Source organism: Podarcis liolepis, assembly GCF_965112155.1.
Source record: "Podarcis liolepis genome assembly, chromosome: 2".
In the NCBI taxonomy this organism is placed as follows: domain Eukaryota; kingdom Metazoa; phylum Chordata; class Lepidosauria; order Squamata; family Lacertidae; genus Podarcis; species Podarcis liolepis.
Window position 1 is genome coordinate 123,528,259 of NC_139555.1, and position 17,929 is coordinate 123,546,187.

Sequence of the window (17,929 nt, forward strand, 5' to 3'; positions counted from 1 at the left end):
CCTGAAGCATCTGTAACCTGAAGCGTATGTAACCCGAGGTACCACTGTATACAAAGTTTATTTTAAAAGTAGCCCATAGATCAAGACCATAAGGGGAGGGAAACATAAGGGTCAGGCTGAGTCCAAACCAAAGGCCGGGCGGAACAGCTCTGTCTTGCAGGCCCTGCGGAAAGATGTCAAGTCCCGCAGGGCCCTGGTCTCTCATGACAGAGCGTTCCACCAAGTCGGGGCCAGTACTGAAAAGGCCCTGGCCCTATTTGCGACCAATCTAACCACCTTGCGACCTGGGACCTCCAAAATGCTGTCATTTGTGGACCTTAAGGTCCTCCGTGGGGCATACCAGGAGTGCTGGAAATAAGATAAAGTCCCTACCAGAGAAGATTGGCAGATCAAATTGATGGATTATGTTGGGACTGGCTGAAATGACCGGCAGAATCCGAGACCAAGGAAAAGAGGCGGTGGAAGAAGATTGGAAGAAATTTAAAATTTATCTTAAGAAATATTATAAAATTAATGAGTGCGAAAATGTTGAGGTTATAGGAAAAAGGGGATTACAGCTGTAAAAGATAAGTAATAGAGAAGAATAGGAGAAAATTACATAATTTTAAGAGGGAGGATTTGCTGAAACAATTTTGGAAACAGGGATGCAGAAAGGGGAGGTATGGGGAAGTCGGTGAAGTAGGGTTAAGGAAAAAAAGGGTCTGAAATTATACTTGTGTGTTTATGTCTTTGTTTGTTTGTATTGTCTATGGTTTGTGTTTATATAAATGTTGAAAAACCAATAAAAATTTTATTAAAAAAAACACAAATTGATGGATTATGCCAAAATGGCTAAAATGACCGGAAGACTCATAAATCAGGAAGACCAAAATGTTAACAAGGAATGGGGGAAATTTATAACTTATCTTAAAAACCATTGTAAACAGTTAAAATCCGTTAGTAGGATTGGAAAAACACTTGTAGTTTCATGGTGAATTTTGGACACAATGTAGAGGTAAAATATTTGGATTATTATAAAATATGCAGGAGGAAAGGACTAACAACAGGACCCACAAAGGGGAGGAGGGAAGCCCAGGAGATTCTTTGGAATCTTGTTTCTATGTTGTATATCTGATTGTAAAATTTTAATCTGAAAAAACAAATAAATAAATTTATATATAGTGGTACCTCGGGTTACATACGCTTCAGGTTACATAAGCTTCAGGTTGCAGACGCTGTTAACCCAGAAATAGTACCTCGGTTTAAGAACTTTGCTTCAGGATGAGAACAGAAATCATGCGGCAGCAGCAGGAGGCCCCATTAGCTAAAGTGGTACCTCAGGTTAAGAACAGTTTCAGGTTAAGAACGGACCTCCAGAACAAATTAAGTACTTAACCCGAGGTACCACTGCATATATATATATAAATGAAATTACAGGCTAATGAGCTTAACCAATATGCTGGGGAAGACAGGAGTGCCTGGCGTGCTCTGGTCCATGGGGTCACGAAGAGTCGGACACGACTAAACAACAACAACAACAATATGCTGGGAACATTGCGAAAAAGAATTGCTGAAGACAGCAAGGATTTAGAGGAGCATATCTGTTCTTTTGAGGGATAAATATTCGGAATCTGTGCTTTTAAAACGGATCAAGAATGACTTAGAGTTCAGGGTGAGCCATGAGAACACGTGAGCTGGGGCTACACAATTGTTCAGGGTGGCTAAAACAGAAAGGGATGGAGAGAAGTTCGAAAAGGATCTCTCGGAAATGACCCTTCATCATTTTGCGTATTTTTAAGCTGAAACATGGTCAACCCAGCAGGATTTTTTTGGGTTTCCTCCTCCATACTCCCAGCTCCAAGGGCAGGTGATAACAGCCTTCCACCAAATCACTACTAGGCCCTATAACTAGGTCAGCAAAGACCAAGAAAAAAAAAAATCATATTCAGCAGTCAAGACTGAACCCAGGCCGCCTGCTCTGCCGACCCCAATCCTCCTTCCCTTACCTGCTTGGAAATACTAATTTGTTCAAGTTGGTGCATTAAGAAATATATAGTATATATATAGCAGTAGTGTTGTGCTGTATTATTTATGCAAATTGGTTTTCTCTGGAGTTAAAGATCTCATTGGGACGAGCTGAGCTCGTATTTTGCACAATTTGCATACTGTTTGATAATGTGTGGTTTGCTGTGCCTAATAAAGGATATTTGATTTATGTGAATCCACCCCAGCGAGGCTGCTTCCCCCATAGCGGGTTCCTCCCTCTCTCTGGGCTGCATGTTCCCCCTTCCCCCGTTTTTTTCAGAGCTGGGGGGGGGGGGGAGAGAGAGAGGTTTTAAAAGGGGGTCTTGCATTGGCGATCCTGCAGCACTTTGGGCCGCACAGCACGGGTCACCCAGGACCCCGCCCCGTGCATTTCCCGGGGGAAAGTGCTCCGCGTGGGAGGCGCGTTTCCCCTTCATTCCCCCTCGTGCAAATCCTCCTTGGGTTCCCTCCCCCGTCTTTCCTCTCCCTACCCCACAAAAGCCTCACCTCGTCTCCTCCTCGCCTCCGCAGGAGCGTTTCCCTCTGCGGAAGAGGGAGCAGGGCGCTTCTCCAACGCCCCCAGCGCCGCCTTCGGATTGCAACTTCCTGCTTCCCTGGGAAACAAAGCCCGGCCGGGTCAGTTGTCCAGGGGAGGACCGAGTTCCCCCCTCCCTCTCTCTCTCTGCAACCCTTGCACGCGCCCCCCCCCCTTGCCTACTATTGCAATGCAACTTCCGCGCTCCCTGCGCTTTCATAGAATCTGTCGAGCTGGAAGGGAGCCGAGGGTCATCTAGTCCAACCCGCTGCTATGCAGTAATATGCCGCTGCCGATCGAACCTGCAACCTTGGCCTGCCTTATCAGCGCCGTGCTCTTAACTGAGCCATCCCCCACCTTCTTGCGCACCTGAACCTGTCCACGTTTTGCATTCTATTTTGTTTTTTTTAAATATATTTATTAACTTTTCAAAGTTTATACAAAAAAAGACAAAAAACAAAAATACAAAAAATTAAAAATTAAAAACGCATATAATTTCATTCACTTGTTTTCTTTTAACTTATTTCTCGGACCTCCTCATACCTCCCCTTTTTGTATTCCAATTCAAATTATTCATTCAGCAAATCCTCACCCTTAATTTTCACTTAATTTTACACCTTTCTTCTTTTTCCCCCAATTATCTTAATCATTACAGCTGGTAACCACTTATTCAGTCCAACATCAGTCTAACATTCACTAATTTTATAATATTTCCCAAGATAGTCCTTAAATTTCTTCCAATCTTCTTCCGCCATCTCTCTTCCCTGGTTTCGGATTCTGCCAGTCCTTTCTGCCAGTCCCATGTAGTCTATCACCTTCATCTGCCATTCTTCCGGGGTGGGTAGATCTTGTCTCTTCCAGTACTTTGCAATAAGTATTCTTGCTGCCGTTGTTGCGTACATAAAAAAAGTTCTGTCCTTCTTTGGCATCAATTGGCCGACCATGCCCAGGAGAAAGGCCTCTGTTTTCTTCAGGAAGGTATATTTGAATACCTTTTTCAGTTCATTATATATCATTTCCCAGAAAGCCTTAATCTTTGGGCACGTCCACCAAAGGTGAAAGAATGTACCTTCAGTTTCTTTACATTTCCAACATTTGTTATCGGGCAAATGATAAATTTTTGCAAGCTTGACTGGGGTCATGTACCACCTATATATCATCTTCATAATATTCTCCCTTAAGGCATTGCATGCCGTAAATTTCATACCGGTGGTCCACAACTGTTCCCAGTCAGCGAACATAATATTATGTCCAACGTCTTGTGCCCATTTAATCATAGCAGATTTGACCGTTTCATCCTGAGTATTCCATTTCAACAGCAAGTTATACACCTTTATACGTTTTGCATTCTAACACTTGCAAGCTCCATCCTCCAGCAGTTCCCTGACGCCGGCTGCGCTTCCTTTCAGGCCAATACTTGGCAGCCATAAACTCCCACCGTGTCCAATATCCTATAAAAAGCATTAATCGGAATACCCTGCAACATTTCATCAAAGAAAATAGGGACGCCCTATTCCATAATAATAATAATAGTAATAATTTTATTATTTATACCCTTCCCATTTGCCCGGGCTGCCCCAGTCACCTTGGATAAAAATATAATAAAACATGAAACATTTAAAAAAACTTCCCTTCAGATGTCTTCTGAAGTTGTAGAGTTACTTATCTCCTTGGCTTGGGGGGTGTCTAATAAAAATAAAAATATATTATTTATACCCTGCCCATCTGGCTGGGCTTCCCCAGCCACTCTGGGCGGCTTCCAAAAAAATATTAATACGTCAAACATTAAAAGCTTCCCTAAAGAGGGCTGCCTTCGGATGTCTTCTAAAAGTCTGGTAGTTGTTCTTCTCTTTGACATCTGGTGGGAGGGTGTTCCTCAGGGCAGGTGCCACCACTGAGAAGGCCCTCTGCCTGGTTCCCAGTAACTTAGCTTCTTACAGTGAGGGAACCGCCAGAAGGCCCTCGGCGCTGGACCTCAGTGTCCGGGCAGAACGATGCGGGTGGAGACGCTCCTTCAGGTATACTGGACCGAGGCCGTTTAGGGCTTTAAAGGTCAGCACCGACACTTTTAATTGTGCTCAGAAACGTACAGGGAGCCAATGTAGGTCTTTCAATGTAACTTCATACATTATTATTGTTGTTGTTGTTGTTGTTTAGTCGTTTAGGACTCTTTGTGACCCCCTGGACCAGAGCACGCCAGGCCCTCCTGTCTTCCACTGCCTCCCGCAATTTGGTCAGACTCATGCTGGTAGCTTCCCCTCCCCATCCAGCTTGGTTTCCCTAGCCACTCGGAAACCCGAACCCTATGGAAATAGGGATGTCAAGGGTGAAGGTTCAATCCCCACACGGGACAGCTGCATGATCCTGCATCTTTCCGCAGGGCCTGCAAGACAGAGCTGTTCCGCCTGGCCTTTGGTTTGGACTCAGTGGGACCCTTATGTCTTCCCTTCCCTTACAGTTTTGATTTATGGGCTACTTTTAAAATGAGGCTGCTTTTTAAATTGCATTTTAACCTGTATTTTAAATTGCCCCCCCATTATGTTTCTATTGTAATTTTACTGGTGTTAGCCGCCCTGAGCCCGGCTCTGGCCGGGGAGGGTGGGGTATAAATAAAATCTATTATTATTATTATTATTATTATTATTATTATTATTATTATTATTATTATTATTTCATTATCATCATCATCACAGGGGGTTGGACTAGATGACCCTCGGTTCCCTTCCGACTCTACCATTCTCTCATTCTATAAAGTCAAGAAACTGGGGCAGCTTGTGTAAATCCGGGACCGTCCCTGGTAAATAGGGACACTTTGCACGACCCGCTAACAAAGATAAATTCAAAACAGCAAGTGAATTGCACACTTGTGCAAAAATCCAATCAAAACGATTTAGGAGTCAATAGGAGTATAGCATCTAGATCAAGGGAAGTAATAGTGCCACTGTATTCTGCTCTGGTCAGACCTCACCTGGAGTGCTGTGTCCAGTTCTGGGCACCACAATTCAAGAAGGACACTGACAAACTGGAACGTGTCCAGAGGAGGGCAACCAAAATGGTCAAAGGCCTGGAAACGATGCCTTATGAGGAACGGCTAAGGGAGCTGGGCATGTAGTAGATAGGTAGCCGTGTTGGTCTGCCATAGTCAAAATAAAAAAATTCCTTCCAGTAGCACCTTAAAGACCAACTAAGTTAGTTCTTGGTATGAGCTTTCGTGTGCATGCACACTTCTTCAGATACCTGGAGAAGAGGAGGTTAAGGAGTGATATGATAGCCATGTTCAAATATATAAAAGGATGTCACATAGAGGAGGGAGAAAGGTTGTTTTCTGCTGCTCCAGAGAAGCGGACACGGAGCAATGGATCCAAACTACAAGAAAGAAGATTCCACCTAAACATGAGGAAGAACTTCCTGACAGTAAGAGCTGTTCGACAGTGGAATTTGCTGCCAAGGAGTGTGGTGGAGTCTCCTACTTTGGAGGTCTTTAAGCAGAGGCTTGACAACCATATGTCAGGAGTGCTCTGATGGTGTTTCCTGCTTGGCAGGGGGTTGGACTCGATGGCCCTTGTGGTCTCTTCCAACTCTAGGATTCTATGATTCTAGTTTAACTGAGCAAAACGGTGGTCCAACTTTTCCAAGCCTGATAAGTCATTACTAAGCAGCGGTGGGGAAATCTTAAGGCTTGCACGAGGGGAGGTGTTCCTGCTACTCAGTCCTCTTCCTGGGCGAAGGAACTGAGCTCTGGTTCTTAGAGAGGCAGGAAGTTGCCCATCAAAAGGAGGGGGGGGGGAGAGAGTATGGGGGGGGGAGAGGCACCCGGCTCACAGCCTGAGAGGAGAAACAGGCTTGGTTAAGGAGGAGGCTGCAGAGGAGGAAAAAGGTGCAATAATTGGGGGTGATGGAGGAAATGTTGGTTTTTTTGCAGAGGAGGGGGGGAAAGGGTGCTTTCCTAGCGGGCAAGGGTACACATTGTGTGGGGAGGGGGGCGCAATGGCTACATGCTGCTTTCGGGCTCCAGAGCTGGAGGACTGTTACGGGAATTACAGGGGGGGCCACATCTTTAAAGTTGTTAAATATTACCAATATTATGCATAAATGTATCCTTTCGACTTGACAGCTCAGGGAAGTTACCTAGCTTTAACCATCCTATAAAATCAACTCCTTTGCCAGTTTCCGCCATTTCAACACTATTTTTGCCCTTGGGGAAAAAACGACTCTTTTTCCCTGCCACCTCCCCAAACACACATCGTACCCCAGGAAGTGCCCAGAGGTGACAATCGCTGAGCTGGTTGTTGGCCAAGGAAAGCCTAATCCCATCACCAGACTTGCCAAGGGGTCCAGACATGCAAAGGAAGTAATTTGGGTGGTGGGACTTCAGAGGTGTTTGCCTTTGCTCATCTTATACCTGGGTCTTGTCCTGACATGTCTGCCTATGCTAATCTTGTACCAAGGACTTGTCTGGGCATGTTTGCCAAGGTTAAATTAATGTAACCCCTGTCTGGGTAAAGGTAAAGGGACCCCTGACCATTAGGTCCAGTCACAGACGACTCTGGGGTTGCGGCGCTCATCTCGCTTCACTGACCGAGGGAGCCGGCGTACAGCTTCCGGGTCATGTGGCCAGCATGACTAAGTCGCTTCTGGCGAACCAGAACAGCGCACAGAAACGCCATTTACCTTCCCGCCGGAGCGGTATCTGTTTATCTACTTGCACTTTGACAGTGCTTTCAAACTGCTAGGTTGGCAGGAGGTGGGACCAAGCAATGGCAGCTCACCCCGTCGCGGGGATTCAAACCGCCGGCCTTCTGATTGGCAAGTCCTAGGCTCTGTGGTTTAACCCACAGCGCCACCCGCGTCCCTAATCCCTGCCTACCCCTCCCCTTTTGTGACATGTCAGTGATGTAGCAATGCTGTATCAATGATGCTGTATTCTGGGATATGGTGGGAAAGTTTTAAAAGTCCTTGTCACCCCATCCTCAGGATTCAAAATTATTCTTTGAACCTCTTGCGCAATAAACTTTGGTCTACAGCTATTTGCTCCGGTTGGTGGCTGGACTCCTTCCTTTATTCTGCAGGGACCCGCGGGCTTTGCCCGATGAGCTGGGTGACTGAGCAGCCTTGCACCTATATTTTTCCTTAACGAGGGCGAAACACCTTTTGGATTTCGTAGCATTGCAAAGTTGGAAGGGGACCCCAAAGGTCATCTGTTCCAACCCATTATTATTGCAGTGCAGGAATTTCAGCTAAAGAAACTCAGTTAAAGCACCCTGGACCTTCTCTCTGCTGAAAGGTGAAGGATGGGGACCCAGGGAGAGACTCTCAAATGTGGGGGAAAGCCTTTGCGTCCCCCTTGCTCCCTCTTTGAAACTGCAGCTAGACTGAGCTTTCCGAAACCTTTCTCTGCTGGCTTCATTATTTCCATTCTGCTTCCTTTCTCTCCTTCCTCCGCCTGTAATAATAATAATAATAATAATAATAATAATAATAATAATAATAATAATAATTTATTTATTTATACCGCGCCCATCTGGCTGGGCTTTCCCAGCCACTCTGGGTGGCTTCCAACAAAATATTAAAATACAATAATGCATCAAACATTAAAAGCTTTCCTAAATGTGTGGAAGAGAGAGAAGAAAGCCGTCGCCTGAATGTATCACTTTTTCTCATTCTTCCTACAGTTGATTGGGAGTCTCTTAAGAGATTTTGGCAAATCCTGATACAGATCAGGCCTTCCCGCTTGGACTACTGCAATGTGCTCTACGTGGGGCTACTTTTGAAGGTGACTCGGAAACTACAACTAATCCAGAATGCGGCAGCTGAACTGGTGACTGGGAGCGGCCGCCAAGACCATATAACACTGGTCTTAAAGGATGTATATTGGCTCCCAGTAAGTTTCTGAGCACAATTCACAAAGTGTTGGTGCTGAGCTTTAAAGCCCTAAACAGCCTCGGCCCAGTATATCTGAAAGAGCGTCTCCACCCGCATCGCTCAACCCCAGACACTGAGGTCCTGCTCCAAGGGTCTTTTGCTGGTTCCCTCCCTGCGAGAAGTTACAGGGAACCAGGCACAGGGCCTTCTCGGTGGTGGCACCCTCCCTGTGGAACGCCCTCCCTTCAGATGTCAAGGAGATAAAGAACTATACAACTTTTAGAAGACATCTGAAGGCAGCCTTGTATCAGGAAGTTTTTAATGTTTGATGCTTTATTATGTTTTATATATTCTGTAAGCTGCCCAGAATGACTGGAGAAAACCAGTCAGGTGGGCAGGGTATAAAGAAAATTATTATTAGTATCATCATCATCATCATTAGGAGCCAAAAGGATTCCCCCACAGGTGCAAAGCGACAGTTGTCTTCAGCACCTTTATAGTTTTTAAAGCAATGAAACCCAAATTTATATTCAGTGGTACCTTGGGTTACGAACGTAATTCGTTCCAGAGATCCGTTCTTAACCTGAAACTGTTCTTAACCTGAGGTACCACTTTAGCTAATGGGGCAAAGTCCTTAACCCAAGGTACTATTTCTGGGTTAGCGGAGTCTGTAACCTGAAGCATCTGTAACCCAGGTACCACTGTAAAGGATGACCCTCCCTTTGTCCATCTCTCCCCCAGGTACTGGATAGCTTTTCCCTCTTTTGAAGTGCACCTGTGCATCGTGGCAACTGCTGTGAGAGTCCCAGAGGTGGCCCACTTTATGTCTCTCCCTCCATCCCGCACAATGGCTTCAGAGGCACCACCCGAACCCTCTTTTCTTTGGGGAGGACTAGAAACAGCTTCCAAGCAGCCATCTCAGGTAAGGGAAAGATAATTGGGGATATGCAAAGCAGGCAGTGCAGATGCTTCCCCCTGTCACATGACCCGGAAGCTGTACGCCGGCTCCCTTGGCCAATAAAGCGAGATAATAATAATAATAATAATAATAATAATAATAATAATAATAATAAATTTTATTTATATCCCGGCCTCCCCAGCCGAAGCCGGGCTCAGGGTGGCTAACAACAATCAAATAATCAAACAGTCAAATAATCACACAATCTAAAAATATTTCATTATAAAAATTAATTAAAATCAAATTGATGGCAACCGATTAAGCAAAATTCTGTGCAGGTTGCCAGAGGAGGGAGTCAGGCTGCGCCCTGACCAAAGGCCTGGCGGAACAACTCTGTCTTGCAGGCCCTGCGGAAAGATGTCAGGTCCCGCAGGGCCCTAGTCTCTTGTGACAGAGCATTCCACCAGATTGGAGCCGCAGCCGAGAAGGCCCTGGCTCTAGAGATGAGTGCTGCAAACCCAGAGTCGTCCGCGACTGGACCTAATGGTCAGGGGTCTCTTTACCTTTTAGCACCCATCATCCGACGATCACAGGGCACAGCTCACAACATAAAAATACAAAACAAGAACACAATGTCTCAGTAATTGTTAGTGAGCTGGTTCGTCAAAACCCGTTTGAAAGTCTGCTATGTCACGGGACCAGAGATTCTCAGAGGACTGGAGTAAATATTTGAACTATTTGAAAAGCAATTGTAAAAAACAGATTACGCTAGTAGGACTGCAAGACGTTTTGTAAGGAGGATTATGCGAAATGTTGCAGGGAAGATTATGAAGAGAGTTATTGGTTAAGGACAATTAAAAGTAATAGAGAAATTAAGAAATGTAGATGAAGTGATAAAGATTGAAAAATCTTCAGATGCGGTGGATGGAAGTCCAAAAACATTGTATAAAATAAAAAGTATGGGATATGATTTTCGGAAATTATTTGTAAAACTCGATATAAAAATTTTATTTTTTATTTTTAAAAAAGAAAGTCTATGTCAACTGAATCGCCTCTACATGCTTGTTAAGACAAGGCTGAACATTGCACAAGACATGCTGGAATGTCTCCCACTAGCTTCCCCAGAATATTGGTTAAGCTAATTGGCCTATAATTTCCAGGATCCCCACTCCACACACACACACCCAAGATGTTGATGAAACCATATTTTATTCTCTCTCTCCAGGGTTTGTCGAGCTTCCAGGCCATCTTGACCTTTGAGGAGGTGGCTGTGTTTTTCACGGAGGAGGAGTGGGCTCTGCTGGATCCAGGCCAAAGAGCTCTGCACAAGGAAGTCATTATGAGAATGGCATTATGAGAATGAGATGGTGGCCTCTCTGGGTAAACACCATGTGTTTTATTTCCATGACTGCTAGTGCTGGAAGGTTTGAAATCATTATTTGGGCACATTTGGGAGGCTGTTATGGAGATGGGGGTCTGGACCGTGTGCTCTGGATGTTTCGGGAGGCCCTTGATTTATATGCAGAAGATGCTAGAGCAGGGGTCAGCAAACATTTTTTAGCAGGGGGCCGGTCCACTCTCCCTCAGACCTTGTGGGGGGGCCGGACTATATTTTGGAAAAATAAAAAGAATGAATTCCTATGCCCCACAAATAACCCAGAGGTGCATTTTAAATAAAAGGACACATTCTACTCATGGAAAAACACGCAGATTCCCAGACCATCCGCAGGCCAGATTTAGAAGGCGATTGGGCTGGATCTGGCCCCCGGGCCTTAGTTTGCCTACCCATGTACTAGAAGGGTAAAGGATCAGGGAGCAACTGATAGGAAAGAAGACATTTCTCTGCCCAATATCCTGGAGATCCACTCCTAGTTTGAGTGGTCAGTGCTGGGCCTCAAAAGACAAAGAGTCTGACATGCAACTTCCTGTAGCCTTAGAGGGTTTTTGGATCATTGGGTGCCAACACTTAAAATGTCTACACTTAACGTCTTATTTCGGCGCCTTTCAACGCCAACAAATTTAAGATCAAGATGAGGAAGAGTTTGGATTTGATATCCTGCTTTATCACTAGCCGAAGGAGTCTCAAAGCGGCTAACATTCTCCTTTCCCTTCCTCCCCCACAACAAACACTCTGTGAGGTGAGTGGGGCTGAGAGACTTCAGAGAAATGTGACTGGCCCAAGGGCACCCAGCAGCTGCATGTGGAGGAGCGGAGACGCGAACCCGGTTCACCAGATTACGAGACCACCGCTCTTAACCACTACACCACACTGGCTCTCACTACAGCACCCCTAAATACATTGTTGTATGTTACAGGGCATACTAATTTGGAAAACCCTGTCAAACCCTTTTAATGAGTTGTATTTTTTAGGTCTGGAAAAGGTGGGATATAAAAAAAACTCCTTCCCAATTTATCCGTTGCATAACCGGTGCAAAAACATCTTTCAATCAACCTGCCCCACTCCTTTCAATATATGAATTATAACACAGTCATAAACTGGAAATTAAAATGAGGCTTGCAATCCCACAATGCTCATTTGAATGTTGTCTCTGAAGAAATGAAAAATACATTCTTCGGAGGGGGGGACATGTTTACAATGGGAGCATTAATGTGCAGTGCACCATTATTTCAGTTTCAGAGCTGTGATATTAGAGATATCTTTTTCCACCTGCTGCCACCATGAATCAATTGCAAATCCATTCTCACAACACTGAAAAGTGTAATTTTTGGGGGATATACCACTGAATCACTTTTGGAGGAGAAGGAAGGGTGATTTTTAAAAAATATTGTGTGATAAAATGAAGGAAAGCATTGGGGTTTGTTAAATTCTCCAGTATCATTTCCAAAAGGTAGATCACACTGAGCTTCAGATCCAGTGATCACATTTCCACAAGTGCCAGACTGATCCTGCTGTGACCATACAGCCCTGTCCTATCTGTGGCGCAGGAATTATAGTATCAAAATTATCCCTCTTTTTTTCGGCTTGAGGTCATAAGCAATGGCTCAGCTTGGAATGGCTGAATAGTTTGAGTTCCAAAGTAACTAGTCTCTTCTGTCTCCTTTGCAGAATTGGACCTCAGTTCCTGTTGGGAAGAAGGAGAAGGTCCGTTCATTCATGATCCCAAAGAAGTGGTGATATCAATAGGTATCTTAGATGTCTTACGGGGCATTTTGGGGGAAGGATTTTTCCATTCCTGTGTAATATCATCCAGGGCAGATAGACCCAGTGGGACTTAGAGGGGGATCAGACAAATCCATGGATGAGAAAGCTCCCAAAAGCTACTTGTTATGATGACCATGTGCTTGATACCTCTTGAATCAGGACAACAACAGCAGAAGAAGACTGTTAGCTATACTACGGTAGTGGTCAAACTTGGCCCTCCAGCTGTTTTGGGACTACAATTCCCATCATCTCTGGCCACTGGTCCTGTTAACTAGGGATGGTGGGAGTTGTAGTCCAAAAACAGCTGGAGGGCCAAGTTTGGCCGCCACTACTCTACTAGATAGGTTTTTGGCTTGATCCTGTGGGACTCTTCTTATAAAGATGTCTTCCAGCTTGCGGTTTCCCTTCCACATGTTGAGATATTCCCCATATTTAGAAATATGGCTTGCCTTCCACCATGCCTGTTCACAAATACCAGGTGGATCCTGCTAGATCTACAAGCCCTGCCCTATGCAGTGGCAGAAGATCTAAGAACACGCCTTTCTCTGCCATTTTTTATCCCTTGAAATTCACACATGAAATTCTTTCTCTGCCTCCCCCCCCACCAGATGATTGGCAGAACGATGGGAATTACAGGGACTCATCTGTGGTGTCTTCAGAAACAATTATGCATGAAGCAGGAAAAAATAAGTTCGAAACACAAAAGGAACCCGAAACACATGAAGGAAACAAGTCAACGAATGGGAGGAAGAAATCCTTGATTTTTCAGGGTATCAACGTCCAAGAACTCCTGATACTACAAGAAGATCCAAAAGACAAAAACAAGAAAACGTGTCCAGACTGTGGGAAAACATTTAGATATGAATCGTATTTGAATAGGCATCACAGAATCCATACAGGAGAGAAACCATTTAAATGCACCGAGTGTGGGAAGACCTTTATACGGCATTCTCACCTTATTCGTCATCAGAGAACGCATACAGGTGAGAAGCCATTTCCATGCACAGAGTGCGGGAAGAGCTTCAGTTTCAGTAGTAGCCTTACTGAACATCAAAGAACCCACACAGGGGAAACGCCATTTAAATGCAAGGAATGTGGGAAGCGTTTCAGGCACAGCAGTAGTCTTACCATACATCGAAGAACCCATACTGGTAAAAAGCCATTTCAGTGCATGGAGTGTGGAAAGAGCTTCACCGACAGAAGTAGCCTTACTTCACATGAAAGAACCCACACAGGAGAGAAACCGTTCCAGTGCAAGGAGTGTGGAAAGAGCTTCAGACAGCACAACCACCTTATTAATCATCAGAGAATCCACACCGGGGAGAAACCGTTTAAATGCAAGGAGTGTGGAAAGAGCTTCATTCAGAATATTCACCTTACTTTGCACCAAATAACTCACAGGGGAGAAACCTTTTAATTGCATGGAGCAGTGGTTTTCAACCAGTGTGGCGTGGCACCCTGGGGTGCCTTGAATGAAGGTCAGGGGTGCTATGGGCAACACCTGCCTCTGTCCCTCTTTCCTTCCCTCTGTCCTCTCATGCCCTCTCACGTCTACCTCCCCAAGGCTCGCATGGCTGTTTGTTACAGCAGCCGTGGCTACAAGCTCTGCAGGCGAATGGTGCCTCTGGGGCTGGCTAGGGGGTGCTAGGTGCCAGGAGCTGAGGTGGCCTTGGGGTAAGCAAGCAAGTGGGAGACAGAGCCCAGTCCGCCAGCCCTTGCTGTTGGGAATGAACAGACAAGTCCAAGGCCCGTGTGGGGGCAGTGTGATTTATTTTAACAGCCATGATGAAACATAAACATTTCCCTCCAGCACCATCTCACTCCAGAGCGGCCTGCTGAAATGGGTTTAATTCTGCCCAGTTTGTTGGGTATGGTTCTGTTGGGATACGGCCAGGGAGGCAAAGTCCATCGTAGCCCCCAAGCCGGCTGCCGGACGATCCATCGACCTCCCGTAGACAGGCAGTATCAGCAATTAGCGACACGAAGCCTCAGAAATAGATTGCCACATTCCTAGGCTGGTGCACACTCTATCAGCAGAATTCACACAGCGAAAGATGCACAGCAGGAGAGCATATTTACAGACTTTATTCAGCGTTGATCAGAACAAAAGAAAGACATGACTGTCTGCGTCAGTCTTCTCCGACCGAGAGAGATCGAAAGCAACAGCAAACATAAACATCCTGTGAATAGGACATGCGCAGACTCTGTGACTCACAAAGCCTGCTCCCTTTTAAGGTGGAACGGAAATATTCTAACAGGCCCCCCCCCCCATAAATTGGGGAAAATCCTTTGCCAATACAGTCATACCTCGTGTTACTTTTGCTTCATGATTCGTTTTTTCAGGTTGCGTCCCGCAGCGACCCAGAAGTACTGGAAAGGGTTACTTCTGGGTTTTGTTGCTCGCGCATGAGCAGAAGCGCAAAATGACGTCACGTGCATGAACAGAAGCGGCGAATCGCAATCCACACATGCGCAGACATGCCGCTGCGGGTTGCGTTCCGCTCATGTTGCGAACAGGCCTCCGGAACGGCTCCCGTTCGCAACCAGAGGTACCACTGTATAAAAGATTCCATATTTTGCGCTCTCCTCTTTGACTCTCATTAAGAGGTTCTTTAATTCCTCCTCACTTTCTGCCATCAAAGTTGTGTCATCTGCATATCTGAGGCTGTTGATATTTCTTCCGGCAATCTTAATACCGGCTTGGGATTCATCCAGTCCAGCCTTTCGCATGATGTATTCTGCATATAAGTTGAATAAGCAGGGGGACAGACAATATACAGCCTTGTCGTACTCCTTTCCCAATTTTGAACCAATCAGTTGTTCCATATCCAGTTCTAACTGTAGCTTCTTTTCCCACATAGAGAGTTCTCAGGAGACAGATGAGGTGATCTGGCACTCCCATTTCTTTAAGAACCGCCCATACTTTGCTGTGGTCCAAGCAGTCAAAGGCTTTTGCGTAGTCTTAGGCATAGATAGTCACAAAAACCAGAAGTTGCCTGTTCCTGCTTTGTTAATGAATAATAATAATTATAATTATAATAATTTATTATTTATACCCCGCCCTTCTGGCTGGGTTTCCCCAGCCACTCTGGGCGGCTTCCAACAAAACACTAAAATACAATAACCTATTATACATTAAAAGCTTCCCTAAACAGGGCTGCCTTCAGATGCCTTCTAAAAGTTTGGTAGTTATTTTTCTCTTTGACATCTGGTGGGAGGGCGTTCCACAGGGCGGGTGCCACTACCGAGAAGGCCCTCTGCCTGGTTCCCTGTAACTTGGCTTCTCGCAGCGAGAATGAAAGGTTATGAGTCACAGTTGGTGCCACCGACAGACTAGAAGCTAATGAGAAACAAATAAAAAATACAGTGGTACCTCGGGTTAAGTACTTAATTCATTCCGGAGGTCTGTTCTTAACCTGAAACTGTTCTTAACCTGAAGAACCACTTTAGCTAATGGGGTCGGAGCACGATTTCTGTTCTCATCCTGAAGCAAAGTTCTTAATCCGAGGTACTATTTCTGAGTTAGCGGAGTCTGTAACCTGAAGCGTCTATAACCTGAAGCGTATGTAACCCGAGGTACCACTGTAACGTAAAGATGAGAAGCAGAGATGGTGAAAGAGGATAATGGCAACACGGTTCTTCACCTCTGATACTGAGGATGGAGGAAGTTCATGAAATTCTAATTGGGTTCAGATAGGCTCAAAAATATGCCACGGACATTTCCTAATATTTTGGAGAATACTTAGGCTTATTTCTGAGCCCATTCTTAGTAAATGCAAGAGCCCAGCCTGGTTCAGGGTCACTTGAGTGGTCCCAGGTGATATTTCACATTGTTGCCGTGGCGAACTGTGACATCATCTGCAGAGTGTTTATGAGGGAACAAAGAACCTGGTCAGTATCTGTCATGTGAGTTGCAGGCTGTTCTAGCTCTACTTGACCAGAAAGACAGGGAATGAGGATCCCCACAGCTCAGGATTCTTCCCCAGGATATGGTCCCAGCCCAGGATTAAAGCCAAAGGGGAGAACAGGTAGGAGAATCTGTTCCTGATCTTCCTGAGAGCACATCTGTCTGAGAGACTCCCTTCCTCTTGGACCTCATGCATTTGCTAGACAGCAGCTAGGACCAGTCATAGCCATCGCTGTCAACGTTTCCCTTTTTTAAAGGGAAATTCCCTTATTCCGAATAGGATTCCTCGCAAGAAAAGGGAAAAGTTGACCGCTATGGTCCTGGCAGAGTGAGACAAATTTTGGGCAGGTTGTCCACAGCTCATTCAGTTGAACGAGCAGGAGTAGGAATGGCATGCCACATTTTGAAGTAAATACACCCAGTGAAGTAATACCCAACTCTCAGACTCCCTTTTAGGGATTCCTCCAAGTCCCAGCACATTCGCTGATTTCTGAGTCCAACGGGTAGGACCCTAAGTCCCGACAGGTGGGGAGAGGGACCCTCCTTTTTACAGGATTCCTGTTGTCTATGTTTTTAAACGGTCTACTTTGGCAAGACTCACCACTTGGCTTCCTGCCCAGAATCCCTTTGGTCTCTGTGGGTCTACTCCATTCTTCGTAAAAGGGATGCACCGGTCAGTGGCGTAGCGTGGGTTGTCAGCAGCCGGGGCAAGGCAAGTAATTTGTGCCCCCTAACCCCTAACCTGCCACCGCTGCCAGCTGCTTCTTGCTGCTGCCTGGTCTGGTCTGGTGTGGTTCTCTCCCGCGCTCAGCGCTGCGCTGGGCGGCCGCTGCACTGTCCCTCCCCCAGATAGTCCCTTGCTCTCTCTCCGCACCGCACACCTGGCACCCACCCCCTTCACAGTGGGCGGCAACCCGGTGGCTTGGATCGGATTCGCACAGCCAGCACTGCAGTGAGAGAGAGAGAGTGAGCCAGGGAGGGGCAGAGAGCTGAGAGTGCGAGCGCGCCCCCCCCAGATGTTGCGCCCGGTGCGGCTGGCCCCCCTGCCCCCCCCAACGCTACGCCACTGGCGCCAGTGCGAACACTGCCCTCTCTTTGTGGTGGTGGTGGGGCAGCTCAGAGACAGGGGCGGCGGCAGCGTCTGCCCAGATGAACCCCATAGGTGTCCCCCCCCCCCGGAAGAATTAATTGTGGACCTAAATTTTTAAAAGAAATACAAGCAATAAATTCAGAACAAAATGCCGAGTTAATTGCAAATCAGGTGATAACAGATGAATGCAAGATACGAAAAGGAACTAGACAAGGATGCCTGCCATCACTGCAGTTGTTTATTCTGGTCTTCGAAGTACTTGCAGGATCTGAAAAAGAAAGAGCATTTTTGGCAATACATTCATTTTTATCACTGCTATTTTTCCTAGTAGGGAAAGGTTCATTCTGCTCCACATTTCTGAATTCCTTTTTATCTCAGACCACACTGGATTTATGCGACCTTGGAGCCAAAGAAGTAAGTAACTATACAACCTTTAAAAGACATTTAAAGGCAGCTCTGTATACGAATAT

The 17,929-nt window shown here is 45.8% G+C and overlaps 2 protein-coding genes across 5 annotated transcripts in view; both read left to right on the plus strand.

The window, feature by feature from the left end:
• Positions 1 to 16,109, plus strand: part of LOC310701855 (uncharacterized protein) — a 45,524-nt gene extending 29,415 nt beyond the window's left edge. The window contains exons 1-6 of one of the 4 annotated variants that reach the window (XR_014523118.1): positions 6,319 to 6,416; positions 9,143 to 9,323; positions 10,525 to 10,679; positions 12,367 to 12,444; positions 13,071 to 14,340; positions 14,721 to 16,109. Coding sequence is in view for 1 of the 4 variants with exons in the window: in XM_083493307.1 (XP_083349433.1) it covers positions 12,367 to 12,444; positions 13,071 to 13,879 (887 nt within the window). In the remaining 3 variants the exon portion in view is untranslated. Of the gene's footprint in view, positions 1 to 6,318; positions 6,417 to 8,211; positions 8,421 to 9,142; positions 9,324 to 10,524; positions 10,680 to 12,366; positions 12,445 to 13,070; positions 14,562 to 14,720 lie in introns of those variants that run through there. The other 3 variants (XR_014523119.1, XR_014523117.1, XM_083493307.1) reach the window with 3 other exon arrangements.
• A 1,389-nt stretch (positions 16,110 to 17,498) lies between these two features.
• LOC310701211 (uncharacterized protein) overlaps positions 17,499 to 17,929 on the plus strand; it is a 17,887-nt gene continuing 17,456 nt past the window's right edge. The window contains exon 1 of the mRNA XM_083491727.1: positions 17,499 to 17,873. The gene's annotated coding sequence lies outside the window, so the exon portion shown is untranslated. The remainder of the gene's footprint in view (positions 17,874 to 17,929) is intronic.